Raw genomic sequence first — 18,026 nt, 5'->3', positions numbered from 1 at the left:
TTACTTAACTTCATGGGTATTTTGGAACTGGTTTTTAATCACATGTTAGCGTAATCTGGATATAGACTGATTGGAAGCATCAAGGGAGTTGCATTCTTCTCAACTAATGTAGGAAGTTCAGAAGAAATCAAATCGTTTAGTTGATATTTTAGGAAAAATACAGCATAATTTCACCCAAATAATATGAAAAGAGCCAGTGTATTCTTGCCTGTTAGACTCCTTTGATGAAGCTATCTAGCACAATGTATTCGCTTCCTGCAAACTTGAGATGCACCAATCTTTAGGTGACTTTACTACAAACGGAGGGGTTGAGATACAAACATAGAATGTAGCACAGATATCCAGGCCACCGGCATGGAGGCCGAATCGCGAGAGACTGGAAAGGCCTTATAAAGGACTCCCCTCGGCCACGTCAAATTCCCATTCCTTCCCTCCATTGCGCTGGCATTTCAATGCAACCCAGCTACCTATTTAGATTATTCCCTTTTTGGGTCCTTGGATAAAGACCGAAATAATTTTTTATACAGCTGTTCTTCTATTTCCGTTAAAATATTACCTCGCAGCATTATTACCCCTTATACAATTTTGACAAATAGACGTATCCAGCAGCTGAAGGCTCCCGTTTTTTAAGTCTTGGAATTTAATCCAGTCATTTCAACTCGGAATTGTTCATTTGGATTGGATTTCCCAACATTCACAAAGATATTTTTAAAGACATGACGCATAGACCCAGAATCAGCCTTATTGCGAGAATACAAAGGGACCAGGTGACAAGTCATATAAATGATACCAATATTATCCTATCACCGAAGACAAATTACTGCAGAGTATGAAGATGAAAATAAATGTCATTATATTACCAATGTCTGTGTTATTGTGTTTAAAATTCAAACAGACGCAATATTTGATCCGCAGCATACTAAACTTATTATCTTGATGACATTTAATGGTATTTGAATTGTCCATGTCAATCGACAACTCCCGTTTGCCGCTATTTGATAAATATTGTTTAATGCTCCCAACAAATTTACTAAAGATGTGACAAGTTATCTACTAAGGGTACTTGAAAAGGCGTAGGTGATTAAATCAGGCTTTCAAAGGCATGAAAACTCATAAAACGTGAGGCAAAGTGAAATGAAGACTTCTAAATTTTGCGGATAGTTTGATGGCCTTATTCCAAAGTTAGATTGAGAGCGCTTTATTTGCAAAAAAACAATTAACTATGTGAAAAGGCTGAAATGCACCAAAATATAAAGGGGACAAAGCGGAGGCAGCAGAAATGCTAAGACAATTGTGTGCCCCCAAAAAAAGAATGAAAAGAATCATTCAGCAAAATGTTCGACTTTTGATGGGTGCAAATCAAGGTGTAGAATTCGCGCAAGAGCTGTCAGATCTGTCTTGCATTTGGTAATAAATGCTTTGCTTGAAATGAGAATGGGAGGCCAATTCTCTGCTTTAATGGTTCACAATCAGGAATCTCCCATGCACAGAAATAAACACCCTCTAGTGAACAATGCCCTCATGCGTTTGTTTTGTACGGGGCCATTTTTGCCCATTTGGCGGTGGTAATGGCTGGTCTAAAGATGTCTGTGGCATTTCTGCCAGCTGTCAAGCGGCTAGAAAGACTGGCAAAATACTATACAAATTTTTGCTTACAGGAAGACGTTGTCGTTCGAAAACGCATTTGAATAAACGGACGAAGACAAATGACAACCTTTGCTGGTCGGTGTTATTCACTGGTGCCGCCACTACTACCACTTTGAAGTCATAAAGCAAGGAAACTCCTTCATTAATTTAGAATGACTATCAATGTAGGTGATTTCTAGATAAGAGACTTTCAGAGCTACCTCAGGAAACACTAAATGTAAAAGTAAGGTAAAGACTAATCTGATTATTTATACTAAATGCATAGTGTTTTAAGGCTTAAAGCTATTTAACCATTTAAAATATAACTGAATAGTACACGTAAAAGAAGAATTTTATACCCAGTATGCGAAGTTACTCGGATATGACTTGCAGTCCGGATTGACTATTCGTGGGTTTTGCAATTACTCCTAATTCGTCCTTTTAGATGGTAAGTTTAAGAGAAATTAACCAATATAAATCAGATTGGTTCTATCCACTTGGATATTACATAGATTACTTTATCATCTGACTGTCGTTCCCGCTGCTATTCCTGGAGTTGATAGTTCTGCACCGGTGAATAAATTGCTGGTTGGTGAAGGTCTAATTGGTGCGGTAGGATAGATGAGGCCGTGTAAAGGAGAAGGACCGTCTCAAGCGCACTCGAAATTATGTTGCCCGAAGCAAATGCACAAATTTGTCATCCGTGGCAGCATATTTGGCGTCTAAACCATGATGTTGGTGCAGGCATTTAGTGTGTAAATGTATCAGCCAAGTATTCGGAGAGGAAGATGGGTAGAACTGGTAGAGGAGTGGATGCTGAGCCTTCCCTGACGTACAACGAAATGAAGAGAAAATACGAAAGTCAAATCGTTGGGTTGAATTCCATAACAACTCTTATAACAGGGTGCTTTTGAATTATGGTTCAATTAATTCGTGATTGTTCTGTTGTCTCAACGTTAAGTAGACCACAGAATTTGCAAGCTCACTTGGATTCCATAAGTAAAGCTTATAGTAACTAGGTATAAACAACTGTAAAAATTTAAATGACACTACTAGTCGGACACCTATAGTAGTAATTTTACTGAAGAGTTAAGCAGGTGAGCATCAATGCATTAGCTTATTAATTCTTAATTGTTTTAAGCGTTCTCACCGCCAAGAAACTTCGAATCACTTGACTTATGGCCGCAAATCAAACGGGCATACCAAAGGCCTGGGCCCAAAGCCAATATGTTGTGATCCTCTTACGTACTTTGACAAGTTAGTAAATTTAACGCACAGACTTCCACCTTCGTCCAAGTTTTGTGCTAGTTTTAAACGAGACATCAAATTAATGAACGAAAAGAAATGCGGTAGTGAGATCGCTGGCGTTACATCGTCACATGGCAAACATCAACGCCCTACAAGACAGGGGCGCAGCTTTACCTACCCTACTTCACTTTGGATGCACTTGCTTTGGGGCTGATTTACCACGGGCGGAATGTGTTTGGCCGTACTGTCCCACCTCTACAGCTGTTAATACCGCACAATTTCTGCCAGTGCGTGTTTTGACAAGCATTTTCTCACCATACAACCACTCTCCGGGGTAGCTTTGTTTACCTCTCGCTGCAACATGCGAAAGGATACTTTTTCGGTCGTCACTGTAAGCCAAGAACTGCCTTCACGCAACGGATTCCTCTTACAAACGGGAGATTGGACGGTAAGGTGTCGCTTTTTTCATACAGATCACAGCCACTTCACCGTTCCTTCACTCATCGACCATATAAATTGCGATTGGAAACTATTTTGTGCTCCACTGGTGGTGAAAGATTGGGTTGACTGAAGCAGATGGATTTTGCCACTGAGTGATGTAGTGTTAAAAGCACCCAGTAAATCTCCAAATGTATCAGAACTAGTTGCATTCTTGCTTATACAAACATCATACAATCAAAGAATCAGACGCCAACTCACTGCAAGCTAGCAGCAGATTACAGCGTTGTGAATGCACTGAGGCAGGGCTGAACATCGCAGCGCCTATTTCTCGGCCCAGTTGTCGTGTGAATGGGCCACTGAGCTGGGCAACGACGCCCCGATCACGTGACTCGGAGTTTGCCAACATTGAGGCCATTTAATCAAAATAAGCCTAGTTTATTTGCACGGTGGCAGTCAAGTAGGAAATCGGATGCTACCAACGCGCGTGAATTAATCATTTGCAGTCGGGAAGAGGTTATGTGAACTTGAACTTTATGTAGTGTAGATTAGGAACCAGTTTTAACATAAACTGAATGAAGCTGACCACCATGAGTTTCACTTGTGGAATCCCAACGAAAATAAGGTTATTACATGTACTTCGTGGTTACGTTTTCACCCTAGACCTGTATCTCATTTAATTTTTTTTAATATCGCTTATTTCAAAGATACTTATTATATGTGCTTATTCCTTTTCTTGTTTTTATTGTTAAGTTAATCTGTTAAGACATGTTTTAATACTACGTCTGACATAAAGATTTAACTGAATAACTTCTCAAGAAAAATCTGGATAAAGTTTGGTTATACGCTAGCAGAATGCAACGAGTACAAGGGGGAGGAATATGCTAACAGCCTGTCAGGTGCCAGTGGTGCAACATGGATATGAGAACTCGAAACTTCGTAAGAGTTGCTGCTCCCTTTTTAGATTTTCCTCTTCCTCCTCTTCATTGCACACTTGCAGATTTTCAACTAGGATTTCTACGCTTCCAACCCGCCTGAATACTTGGCTGATCCATTTACATGTTAATTACCCGCACCGACATCGTGGTTTAAAAGCCATGTATATTGCCACGAGTGACGACTGTGCGCATGTGTGGCTGTTAACATCATTTTCAGCGCGTTTGAGACGGTCTTCCTCCTCCAAATTCCCTCATCCCTCCTGTGGCACTAATTAGGTTGTTCCTCGACCAGCAATTTATTCACAGGGGAGAAACTATCAACGCCAGGAATAACAGACACGACAAAGTTCAGCTGATAAGCAATCAATATGATATCTATGTGGGTGGAACAGTTGTTTGCTTTGACCTCGCCTATTCCTATCACTCACCCATGAAATATAAACATTCATAAACTTGCATCATGTGTTGTAACACCTATTTATATCAGAATGTGAATTCTCAATACTATCCTCCACAATAGGTAATTTACTACCTTTCTTCCAACAATCAGTCTTGAAAACGCTGGTTTTTTATGAAGGACCAGACATGCATCCAATGTACATAATGCTATTTATCTTTTCCACTTTGTTGGGGTTTATTGTCACTCTCGACCGTTGACCTAGATTTAGATGATTTGCATTTGGGCTTGGTGTGGATCGTTGGTCGTGTCTTACGCACTGGTGTTTTCAGGACGCTATTAATCATTAGAGTGTAGCCGGTGTCAGTAAAAAAAAGCCCACCGACAAGTATTGGCAACCCTTTCTCTCCCTCCCTCCTGACAGAGTTGTGCAAAAACAGTACTGATGTACGAGTAAGTGATCGCCTCTATTTCGATGGTCCATTGGGCAGCTTAGCCATTGAAGAAGATGGTACAGACATTGCTAAATCACTTACCATCATCAAACGGGCACAAGTAAGCATGTGGGGACACTGTGCCTGTGACTACATCCATTCTGACGACAGTTCTTTTGTTTGAGCAGCAACTCCCCACATCTTATTCCTAGTATAGAGTTGATAAGCGAACATTTTATGAAGGAGCACAAAACGTATCTAACGGTTTTTGTGCGGATTATACACCTTGATTTTCTCTTGTCTATCAAGTAAAATGAATGGATTCCTTTATTTTTGCAGTACGGTTACTTTACCGACGTTTACCCGTTCTCTGTACTTTGCCTCCCATGTCTTCCTGGGCGTTCCCGCTTCTTGTACAGCTGATTTTATGGCTGTACTATGTGTATTAACTCTGATCTATTCACTAAAATCTTTCAGATCCGTCCATTAATTTATAAAAGTTCATTTTCAATTCTCCAGAATTTCCACACCGAAAACTCCCCTTGGGTCTAGCTTATTTGCTTGGGTAAATCGGTGGCAGTCTTATGTGGTCTCTCCTACCGTGGTCATCGCAGATACAAATGGTTGTGCATAAATGGTGCTTAATCATGGTTTCTGATTGGTTTGCGACACTCCTAATGGATGGATCAATTTGTTATTGTAGTTTCGTGGAGGCGCATGTAAAAATTACATTGGATCTCACAGGAGAGAAGAAACATTGTAATATTTGAGAAGTTTGATGTATCTAGACGAGCAAATGGCTTATTAAGAACTTGTAAACTGCTTTTATAGCCGGAAATGTCTAATTTGGCTACGACACTTCATTGTGTGATGAGAAGACAGATTTGTAACAAAATTGGGGTGCATGGTCCGGAAATTACATCAGTAAGACTGCTATTACTGGGTCCAGATTCAAAGTATTCTGTAAAAGTTATGTCCATTTAGAGCTCTAAAGCCTATTGTAACATTATTTTTCACACGCATCCATCGAAGGGACAGTCCCATCAATAAGAGCAGAAGCTGTGATAACAGTTTCCCCTCCCCCATATCTGAAGGCAACCTGTCCGGGCAGAATTGACCATGACAGTTTGTGAATACTGTCATTCCTTTAGCATAAATAATAGAGTGTGTTAGTTTACGAAAAATAAAAGGCGCGTGACGCAATAGAATCAAATTTTCTTTTCATTTCTTAAGATGTCTTTGTTAGGGTGCCTAAGAAAGCTATTTTTCGGCCCCGGTCACATACATTAATCAGGTAAGATCGAAAAACACAAGATAATGCATTGGTTCAATGACATTTCATTAGATAGTTGTACAAGTCTATTAAAACTATGTTGAAATACCGTTTGTTTCTTTAGCACCCCATGACTATCAATAGCGAAATCCCCATTTTACATTTCAACAGTGAAGATAGCATATCTTTACTGACTGTGTGAAATACGTATGCACTACATAAACGCACACACCGATTCCAATATTGAATCTCAACAAATACTTGCATTAGCAAAAGGATTGAATTAAAACCATAGAGTTTACTGTTCCTCCATCCCCACCACCATCAAACCGCACTAATTGAAGTGCATTTGGTAATTACTAATGGTTTTATTCACATTCTTCGGGATTAAAATGTTATTAAATCAGACAGATTAAATTGCATTTCAACCATAATCCTATGTATAAGTTGGCCTAAATGATCGTACAACGTCGGCTCCCTTCAATTAACCGGTACATTTGAAGTTGAATTTCTAAGAGCCAGTCAAAGCCCATTGTTGTAACTTCCTTTCCAAATCCAGCCTTTAACTGACACATTTCCATTCCTAAATAAATTCAGCTAAGGTAATGCTCACCTCGTGTCGTTAAGCATTAGTTGAGGCAACAGCATTGTTTACCGATCTATAAAAAGTAATAATTCTAGTCTTGACGCAATGCCTAGCTTCTCTGATGACACACAGTAAATTTTATTTCAGGAATTCTTTAAAATGCCTTGCTGTACGAAATCTAATAATTTATCAAGAGCCCTATACAAGTGAAATATTTTACGTCAGTGTTACGCCTCTTCAAGTGCCACTTGCCTAACGTTGTTCCCATTTTAATATTACCAAAATTGTTTCTTATTAGAACTTGGATGCAATAATTAGAAAGTGGTAGCATTTTCAGCATATTCACAAGAATACGACTAACTGATCTGAATCTTAAAGTTTGTTTAAGCCCATTGTTATTATAGGACATTTGAACGTAGGTGGATAAAACCGAAGTGTGTAACAAATTAAGGAAACCGCTGCATCTGGCGCCCTTTCCTGTGATGGGATTTTGTTTAACATTGGCAGAACACCGTGAAATTCTTCACAATCAACCAAAGGCATCCAATTTGTACCTTCATCTCACCCAAATTATTGTCAGGGTCATCCTCGTGGTACTTCTTAAAATCCACAATACCTCTCCATTAAATGATGGCAACCGATACGTTCTGCTAGGTTTCTGGGCGCTAGTCACTTTCATGAATTTCAACGGCCATTAGTACACATTAATGTAGTGTTTGTGCCCCAGAATAATCTCCTTTAAAGGATATCCTACCATGGCGCTTAAACTTGCGTTTTTGGTCCTTTTTTGACAAAATAACGACTTTCCCCAATCATTTTATTGTAGACTCCCGAATACACCATCAATGTAGTGGTGTGCATTGCAATCTCTAATATTATGCAATAGATAATCATTAAAATCTGCCGACTAATATGGAAAAAAGGTACAACGTATACATGCTTGAGTGGTTATGATTTTGCATACCTGATGGATTGCTTTATCCTCAGCCAGACAGATCGATAAAGGTGATCTATATTTACGAATGGGTGTCGTGGTGGTCTGGCCTGTCGAATCATGTTGAAGAGATTACAACTTTCGATCTAGTTTTGTTTAGCCAGGCGATGTAAGCAGCAAACATTCGATCGCTCCTTCTCCTCTGTCAAAAACGCGTGAGGGACCACCTATTACGCTGTTTATGTTTACTAATTCCATCTTAGGGACTAAGGTGACTGATGTATGTGGAATGATCAAGCCGAGTGTAAGAGCACTTGTAGGATATTCACATGCTGTCATCTAACATGCGATGGGTACACAAGAACGCTGCTTAAAAACTGTAACGAACTTTTAGAGATGGATTTTATTTCTCTCTACTAATTGTAATAAATGGTGAAATCACTTTTTTCAAATAATGTATAATCTAAAGTGTTTGGATATACCTCGAGGCCTAAGCATAGCAAATATATCGACGTACAATTTACAGTTGCATGTCTGGGATATTTTTATAAAATCTAATCCGGTTGCTACCACTTATCATTAACGCTATATAATCACTTTACACCCACACACTTTAATCCACTCAGGAAACGATAATATTAATCGAGGAAATAAATCGATAATGAGGGAATTTTGATTCCTTATTTAGTTCCTCGAGAAAGCACAAAGCAAAGGTCTGAAGAGCAAATGTTGTAGTACTACCAACGTTTCATCGACTATGTGGAAACGGGTAAAGAAAATAATAATAATAATAAAAGCCGCTTTTACATCATGCCTACGAAAGGCATTAATAAGAAATTTCCCCTTCAAAGTGGTCAAAATGTTTTACACGAAAAAAGGCCTTGTTGGTGTTAATGAGGCGTTCCTGCGTGAGACGGGGTATTTTTATTTACTCTTTCTGTTTGTATGCTGTCATTGTGCTGTTCGCTTGTTTAACAAGATAATTATAATGCCGATTTAGCCGATTTTCGATTCGAACTAATTTACACCTTAAGTTCCAGTTTGGACAAAAAATTTGGAAGAGAATGATATTGATTGTAAGGGAAAAACGCTAAAATGCTTGATTGTGTTACCAACCTTCCATTGGAGTCTTGAATATCCAAACTTGTAGATTAACTTTCAGGTTTTATGATATCGAACTGTTTTATTATAATCATATCACTGTCGTCAATACAGCGACTTAGTTGTCAAAAGGAATTTCTCAAGCTATCTTTGTTTGATAATGACGTGAAAAGCTAAGACTTGTAAGGAAAGGTCTTTTGCACCGGATGTTAATAATGCGTTCTCATATCTCAAATTATGATTTTCAATCAAATTGAGTGCCTATGTTTCACCTAAAGGTGTCGTGAGAGGTTTTTATTCTAGTAAACAGTTTTGCCATGTGATTTAAGAAGGCCATACAAATCGTATTAATACATCATGCGCCAGCGGTGTGAAAGTCGTGATACTGCACAGGTAGATCACGCATCAAGGTACCACATATGCAATTTATTCACTGAACTTGTGTTTGAGAGCAAAAGTGAAGAATGTATCAACGATCATTGCCACAGGACTGCTGCCATTTACAAATAATTCAAAGCAGCCAAGTAAATCTTTCAAGGGCATGCATGTTCTTTGTCTGGGGGCATGGTTGCTACTCCCGCTGGGTATCGAAATGCCACTCATTTTACATCGCACAGAATCCCAGATTGGGTTTGTTTGACCCCCTTTAGCTAGTTCAGCGATGACTAGTGGACTAAATAGGCACTGGAACACAATTGCAGCTTGGGCGTTATAAACGGGGGCCTCATGACGAACCCTATCTTTGACGCAGGCTTGGATGACTATTGGCATCTATATCAGATGAGTCACCGGTACTGTGGGTGATGGGACAGAAGATCGGTGGGCAGCCCAATTCTTACAACATCCCCCAAACCATTTGCTTGATTTCAAACCAATTCTACCTCTTCCTCCCTTAAGTTGTTGCCAATTGACATGAATCACTTTACGACTTCGGTGAGACAGCGCTAATCACTACCATAAATGTCAAGTTTTTAAGACTAATTCAGTTTTATCTTAGTCCTCTGATCCTCCATATTTTGTCGGGGAAGAAAACTCCGTGTAGAGGTAACGGGAATCAGGTCTGTCATTCAATCAGTCGTGAAGGATGGGTTTTATTGTGTTTGCGGAAGTTCACGTTGCGGTGCTGAAACACAGGACATGTGGTGAGAACAAAGGCGCGTGTCGCGTCATGTGGCTGAGAGCACCGTATTTTTTCCCTCTTGCACTGTGCTCTAATATTTTGACAGAGGAGTAAGTAGCTCCCTGCGCACAGCCTTAGGATTGTGCTAGCAATGGAGCGTGAGAATCCTGTCACTTGTGTTCATCTCTGCCCATCACGCATCCCTGATGCCTAGGTGGATGATTAAAACGAGGGCAGGAGGCTGTAGGCATCAGGAGAGGGGGAGAAGTTGATTCAGGGAACGCAACCTGTAAGCACGATTACCACAAAAATAATGATCACGTGATGATTGTTTCTCCTGAAACGGTTAATGAAATCTGCATGACGCCTTAGTAAACATTTCATCATTTGTCCTGCAATTTGGTAATAGTAAACTGGAGCAAATCCATTCTCAGGCAGGCCCTTGATTTCAGTCGTTTTTAAAAAATGTGAGTCTTACCCAGGCCTGCTATTCACTTGACGTTCTGATACACCGGTTATTATTTCTCCCCATAATGTACGGTGTAGGAATGGACCTCTACCTTTAGTGGAATTAAGTGTTACTGGACATGTTCGATTAAGCCCAAGGGAAGAAAAGGCACGCATATCTCGGGGTGGATATCCCTGAGGTCACTAAGAGGAGGTCGAATAAATTAATTATGGCGTGGATATTATGCTGAGTCTTCACCTCGCGGCCTTAGCTGATTAAAATAACCGAAGACATATTCTTTCGTTATTAAATGTACTTTAGTCCATCACATTTGCGAATTTCAGGCAAAGAAACTTGACAACTCCAAGCCAGTTAAGTGTTCATATCTGCGGGTCACCTGTTTTTACCATATTTTTGTGGATTAATGAAACTGAAGTTAGGTATTTTTCTTAAGGAGAAAGCCAAATAGATATCACTGGTAAATAATTTGGCGCTTGTAGAAGGCGAATAAGGTCATTTTCAGGTAAAAGGAACCGAAGAAAGTGACTTCGCACTGCATATACGTGTCATAATTCAAAGTGTGGGAATTTCTGAGGAGACACTCCATGAGCACAAATTCGGATAGGTCTTGTGGAGCAGAGTGCAATGGATGAGAAAATTATGAACTGCAGAAACTGGTAGGATTCAGCTACTTCATACCGGTTGGTGCGGTCGAAAATCGATCAAATGCCGTGATACAGGTATCGTGTGCAGTTAATGTATACATTTTCAAATTAAACGTTTGTGGGATAAGTTAGCACGTGCCAAGGGCAGGGTTTATTTCAATGGTTACCCATAGTAGGCCGATCTATGTCATCGAGTGTGAGGTAAACTCGTGTGCCATTTTATGACCAACGCGTCGTTGACCTTAGGGTACCTGTTTAGAGGTAGTCAGATCGTAGTTACTTTCAGGGCATGATAGCATGTACAGAGAGCCTTTAAAGAGGTGGGAACCGTTTACTTTCACAGCGTAAGATTTTTCAACCCGAGAACTTGTAGCAGTCGCGATGCCCATGGTGCAAAACACACTGCTTTGTGACGTTATATCGATTGGACCAGACCACTATGACAATTAGGAGCCTCTCGTTACCATGTTCACACACACACACACCCCGGCATCACACAGGCTGGAGACCCTTTGTTTTATTGTCCGAAATCTAGAGGCATCACACGGTACGGATCGAAACAAAAAAACATAACAATCGAACTTTTGCCAATACCAACGTAAACATACAAACGGGTACGTTTTTGAATTGTTATAAAAGTAGAGCAATTCGAATCACTCGTACAGCTGACATTCACCTCAACGAAACGAAGTGTGGCGATTTCATCAACACCAGGTGGCAGTCATTAAGCCGTGGTTGAAATCTCAATAACTTAAAACTATTAAAGTTTATTCAGAATCATTCCTAAGTTCATTATACTGCAAAGCAATATCAAATACCATTTTTGACGACCAAAATAGAAAACAAAGCAAAGGAAATATTAATAGCTGCCAGGCTGAGATTACACTGATCCCAAAAACCTCACACAAAGCAGTTTTAGGCAGATTCACTCATCTGAACAGGTCCTCTGGCAATATTTAAATAACCTCTTAACCACACTCACGATCAATAAAAATATTACATCTGTGTGGTATAGTATCCTGTTTCTGAACAAAAGTACACCAAGAAATGTGCTAACAAGCGAGGGAAGGAGAACTGTGCGACGGGAAAGCCGTGGTACACGCTTCTTTTGTCCTGCCCAGCTGTACAGGCTGCTGACAGAGCTGGGAATTATGAAAAAGACGGATGATTGATGTTAGTCCGTTTGAACTTTGTTTTTGCGTATTTTCATAATACGCGTGCGAGATTGTTGACTTGCGCACTTTAGGCCCCTAGTTTTAGCAATCAGTGCCCAAGATTTAACAATTATTAGAAGGGCTATATATATATGTATATATTTGTAATACTTCGGCTGCTTAACTCTTGGTTTTGGAAAAAGGGCCACTTTGAGTCCCCACCATTGTACCTTCGCCGGGTGGACTGGCTTCTGGGCCATGCCAGCAGCCCCGAGCCCTACTGTCCGAGTATTATGTCTTCTTTCGTCCTCAGGGAAGTCTCGGGTAGCTATAGTCTTCTCTAAATGAATCCAAAAAATTACCTTCTTATTGTTTTACACAATCAGAAATAGGGAAATTTTGGGCTGTAAAATATCCCCTCCCCCGCTTCATTGCTTCATCCTTTAAAACACTGGCATTATCGTTCCGGTTTAGTATTTATTTGAAATGTTTTTTATCCCATCTGTTATATCGTCTACACGTATTATGAACATTCTAGATTTTATTCTCACCCACGACCTATACTGAAAATCATACGTATTTGATTGATATTCGGTCTACTCATGAACATAGATTATCCCAAGCTCAAAGACCACTTCTCGTTTTCATCGGTTCACCATTTTAACATTTACACTTATAATTGATTTATGTGGCGTATAGATGACGCCTTGTGCTGATTCAGGAAGTCACTTCTTAACTTTGCCTACCAAGTAATGGTTTGCTAAAATCTTAAGGTATGAATAATGGCGACTTTTAAATTATGGAGACGCTATCATGTTTTCACGAGACCACATATGTGGCATGCTTAATTTGCATAGTCATGTATCGCTCTGGCTAAAATGACAACTCGGCGAGTAGTGTGTATGAAATGAGGGAGTGTGAGGCTAAGATCGCATAGACACGCCCACACAGATTCCATTATTCAACGTAACACCATCTACTCATGAGAATGCCGCAGACGCTTTGTCAGTAAGTAACGAAACTATGTCAGTGTGTTTACTTAAGAGGCCATTTTTGCTGTTCGATACGCACACATATACAAGCGCACAAGCGCTTACACTCAGAGAGAATTTGCTTGGCTAATCAGTCAGCTTTGAATACAAACCCAAAACTAGGGATATCACTTTTACAAGCCTTGTACTCGTGTGGAGTAGAATTTTGCCAATCCGAAGAGCCACTTCGAGGCCATTAGTTGCGCACTTTGATCATTACCAAATTACTGATCACACGAGCGAAACCTCCCCACGTCACTCAAATGGCTAATCCTTTAGGTTAACTGAATCCCTACAAACTATAACCTCAGCACACATCCGAGCACCGACCCAAATAAGTCATTGACCAAGGGCCATGTCAAGACATGCAGCCGGTGTAAAACCAGCCCCGCGCTGAAGCTGCGGCATCTCAGATTTCCCAAACTTGAACCATAGAACCAGGATTGTATTTCTAACTACTTATTCATCCTACCCTCAGAGCGGGTCACGGCGACGTGCTCTAACGATCCTCTTCCCAAATGGCAAATAATGCCGTCATTCCCATGCGACTACGCTTCATTGTGCGTCACCAGGCGGAACGGATGGGCAGAGACGCGCGCGCCAACCAATTTACTGCTGAATCAGCCAACCCACAGAAAATCAATACACGCTCACGCAGAACACGTGCCAATCAGCTGATCAGCCTGACGGCAGTTCGTATTTGAAATATCGTCCCAGCTATGGCCGCCATTAAGGTCAGCTCTCGCGCCACGCCACTTAATCATGGTGTAGATGCTGCCACTCAGGAACAGGGCATGGAATAGAGAAAAACAAGCCTTGACCTTTAAAGAAATACATTAACTGGATATGGCGAGAAAGTAGTATTTTTAGTACGAGAAAGGTCCTATAACGCTAAGGAGAGTTGACAAGACCTGCTGCGGTAAGCGGAAGGGAAAATAGGGAGGGCAGAAAGCGGAGAGGAGGATGAAAGTAAGTCGATTTACATCAATTTTTTTCGTTTGCTGCCACTCAGGTTGGGATCGGAGAGGGGGGAAGGGAAGAGGCAATTCTAGGGGAGAGAACGTGCGTGGATGGATTTCACAACACGTAGATGTGTGTATGCTAGACAGGCCGCACCGTCGAAGCTTACAGCTCAACACCAGAGGGTGGACCAGAGGAGAGGGAGGTAAAAACAAGTATCAAGAGGGGAAAGAGGGAAGACAGGGTGGAAAGCGGAAGTGGCGATCACAGATAAAACCAGACTTCTTACTGCTGTTTTGTTTCTTCTCCATCGACCCGCAGCAGGGTAAGTTAGCAGAAAAGAAGTGCCGAAGAGAAGGGAGAGGGAGGGCAGGAGTGTAAGAGTAAAGTATTTTTCACCTGTATGGGTGCTGCTGTTTCTGTAGGTGACAATGCAAGAATTAGGAATTTCGGCATAACTAACCCTGACCGCGGGTATTTAGATCTCGCGCAGACGGTAAGAGAAAATAACACTAGTATTACACACTCACGCACACGAGAAAAGAAATAACAGGTTCGGGGAAGGTAAAATAATCGCCCAGGTAAATGATAGCCGCATATAACTGCTTTTGAAAGACACGTAGCTTCAATTTTCCGCCTCTCTCATTAAAATTAACCACAAGGGGAGGCAGTGACACTCGAGGCTGGAGGGCTTGTGAAAACAGCGATTGTCGTCTTTTCACTACAAGTAGTGAAGAGAAGGACATAGTGGGTAAACTGTGACCAGGAGAGGGCGAGAAAGATATGAAATTTTGAGGGAGAAGACCCTAGAGCACACACGTGCGTACCAAAGCACGTGGAAAAATGCATCCATTCGTAGGAATCAAAGTAGGACCCACGCAGAACTGTGTGAGGGAGAGTGGGTGCACGTGAGTTTTCATGTCGATAAAATAGGTTTGTCGTAGGACTACCATGACGAAAACAACGACAATGGGGTGGAAGAGAGAAGGGAGAGGAGTGTGTGTAGGTGTGTATTAACTTGAGCCGAAATCGATTTGTGTGTGCAATCTTGACTTGCGCCTTTCGTTTGAGATCATCCACACGCACACACCAGCAAGAGCACGCGCAGTAACGAGGAATACTGAGAGCAGGGGCTGTGTTCTTATCTCATGGCTGCCAGAAAGAGATCTCTTTTGGAGGAGAGAAAAATGAATAATGAACTTGGGATGACATGGAGGTAAGTCGGCAAAACGGAAACTTCCAACACAATTCAGTAAGCTTTGAAGCAGTCACTGCTTTGGTAGGCGGTGTAGACCACTTCTTCGGTGTTGGAAACAACAGGCTGGACCATCTTCAGAGTCTGCTGTTCATCGACAGCGTTTGTCGCCGTGATTACCTCCTCGAAACCTGAGTCTGAGCTGCTAGCGTCATAGGCGTCCGTTGGACTCATCCCATGGGCTCCACCTGATGGCTGTGGAGAGTGTGACTCCACTTTCTGTTGGTACGAGAGGTTATGATGCGTCTGGGAAGCTGCATAGGTCATCACTGCCGCTGAAGTGGCCGTTGCTGGTGCCGTTACCGTAGTTACTGAGTCCAAAATCGTTGTAGACACTGTTGCAGCTGCCATTGTCGCCGATGAGTTTGGGGTTGCAGCTACTACACCTGCAGTGGTTTCATAAGGCGAGGCGTAGCAGTGATTATCATTAGCAGAAAGTTGTTGCTGCTGTTGATGGTGTGAAATAGGCAAAATGCTGTACATATTTGAAGGTATATGGCGCGAGCCGTAACTCATCTCAGAATCCTCTGAAATGAAAACACAAGCCACTATCAAAACTCCTGTGTAAACAGCTAACCTCATTCGATACCAGAAAAATAACAAAACCGAGTTAAATTAGTTCAACTGTGCAAGTTCGTAGAATCTTTTACCCACAAGCAAAGTTCACGTCAAAGAACACACTTAGGTGGGCTTTCTGGGGAACCTAAAACCATGCCTCCACGAATAAACGAAAGTATGGCAAGGGTTAATCCACCTAAATGCTAGTCGCCCGAAACGCTTGATCCTCTCAAATTTATTAGTGAAATGTACGTGAATAGTGAACTTTGGCGAAAAGAAGAATACCAAATCAATCAAAACCTATTTTCATCTGTCCCTCAAGTAGACGTAAACATACTGACGGCTCACTTAGCAGCTGTGGAAGCAATAATTCAAAAGTTGGGGGGCAATTAAACGAGCTTCGCATCGATCGAAGTGACACCGTCGAAGAGGCACAACTATGGGACAAAACCCCTCATTAATAGGCTAAACTTAGAAAGCGGCTTAATTTAATCAAGACAGATTAGATATGATGGGATTTTCCTAGAGGGTTTCACAATAAACGCTATTTCAGAAGTGACACTCATTATTGCCAGGCGTCTCGGAGCCAGGTGATAATATGATTCAAGCTGGCTGTAAAACCGGGATTTGCAACTTTATCTGTGGTAAAAATGGATGCGGCAATCCAACTAAGTGTATGTCCAACGGAGAGTTGAAAAACCCGTCAATGTTAGCCTTCGATAACATAACTAGTGAAACAAAAACCCGCCCTAAACCCAGTCGCATCAACACACCAAAAGCGTACATGTGACATGTCTATGAGAGAAACGAGATCTGTTACGCTAGTTCAACTACAGCTAGATGACAAATAAAATTAAAACATGCTAAAGTCAAGCTTATGCAGAAAATGTAAGGCATGTAGGGGAATAAGCAAACTGCTTACCGGAAGATGTCGTTAAGACCGAGCACTCAGAGTAGTTCCTGTTGCGTTCACGCCAATTTTGGATTTTTAGAGTACGATTGCGCTTAGATTCGATCTTTTTTCGAAGAGCCTGGCGACGCTTCATAAGCTGTGAAAATCGCTGTTTTTCACCATCCTCGCAAGCTTCAAGGTACTCATTTCGTTGTTGCAATTGCTGAAGAAGTGGGAAAACATTATAAGTCAAACAATGCAATTGAAGTGAGTTCGCACCACTACAGGCAGTTGCTATCACATACTTGAATGGTCGAGGTGGCCTTCCGCAAAACTGTGAGGGTGGTTATCCTAGGCGCTTCATCATCAAACACGAGGAGCTCCTTCAGTGCATCCATACAGGTTCGTAAATGCGCGCGTCTGTCAAGGTTTCATTATAAGATGTCTGAAAGGAGTGCATACCGGCTTTTTTCAAGCTCATTGTGGGTACATCTAGTGGAGGGAGCGCTTCGTCTATGAATAGAAGATGAGTAAGGCGAGGAGAAATGTGCGGGCCCATCGGCATAGAAGTGTCTGGAAGACCCAGTACGCGCATCCCACCGCTCTGAGTGATGGCAAGTACTTTTAGAAGATTCTATCACATATAAATGAAAAAATAAGTAAAATGTGTGGAAAGTAGTAGGCATATGTAAAAAAGAAGGGCAAAAAATGTTATGAAGGCATACCTCGATCTATCTTCTGCGCAGCTTGAAGTAATAATAGGAGTCCATCTTTTAAGGGAGATTCGGTCATGAGAGGAACTCGAGCCGAAAAACCAAAGCGTAAGCTACCGCAAATAGAAATGCTGCCTAGACGCTTAATTTATAAAACGGTTTCGAGTTCCTCATTGGCTAAGGCCGGAGCGATCAATAGTACCCACATGCTTGCATACTGCTTGTTGTAAAAACACCATGCAAAATGACCAATCA

At 41.3% G+C, this 18,026-nt stretch overlaps 2 protein-coding genes across 2 annotated transcripts; one reads left to right on the top strand and one right to left on the bottom strand. All coding sequences in view use genetic code 11, as the record gives it.

Moving 5' to 3' along the window:
• Positions 1-4,193: 4,193 nt before the first annotated feature.
• On the top strand, positions 4,194-5,265 carry EGR_02191 (hypothetical protein; the record flags this gene model as incomplete). Its single annotated transcript, XM_024491440.1, has 2 exons — positions 4,194-4,251; positions 5,072-5,265. 2 exons carry the CDS (start codon positions 4,194-4,196, stop codon positions 5,263-5,265), a joined length of 252 nt encoding a protein of 83 aa, XP_024354293.1.
• Positions 5,266-15,602: 10,337 nt separating this feature from the next.
• EGR_02190 (Max dimerization protein) lies at positions 15,603-17,850 on the bottom strand (the record flags this gene model as incomplete). Its single annotated transcript, XM_024491439.1, has 5 exons — positions 15,603-16,135; positions 17,089-17,281; positions 17,364-17,478; positions 17,521-17,692; positions 17,784-17,850. The coding sequence occupies 5 exons, from the start codon at positions 17,848-17,850 to the stop codon at positions 15,603-15,605; spliced, it is 1,080 nt and encodes a 359-aa protein (XP_024354292.1).
• Positions 17,851-18,026: the final 176 nt, after the last annotated feature.

The sequence above is a fragment of the Echinococcus granulosus genome, assembly GCF_000524195.1.
Source record: "Echinococcus granulosus chromosome Unknown EG_S00009, whole genome shotgun sequence".
NCBI lineage: Eukaryota > Metazoa > Platyhelminthes > Cestoda > Cyclophyllidea > Taeniidae > Echinococcus > Echinococcus granulosus.
This window is presented reverse-complemented; position numbering and strand designations above follow the sequence as displayed.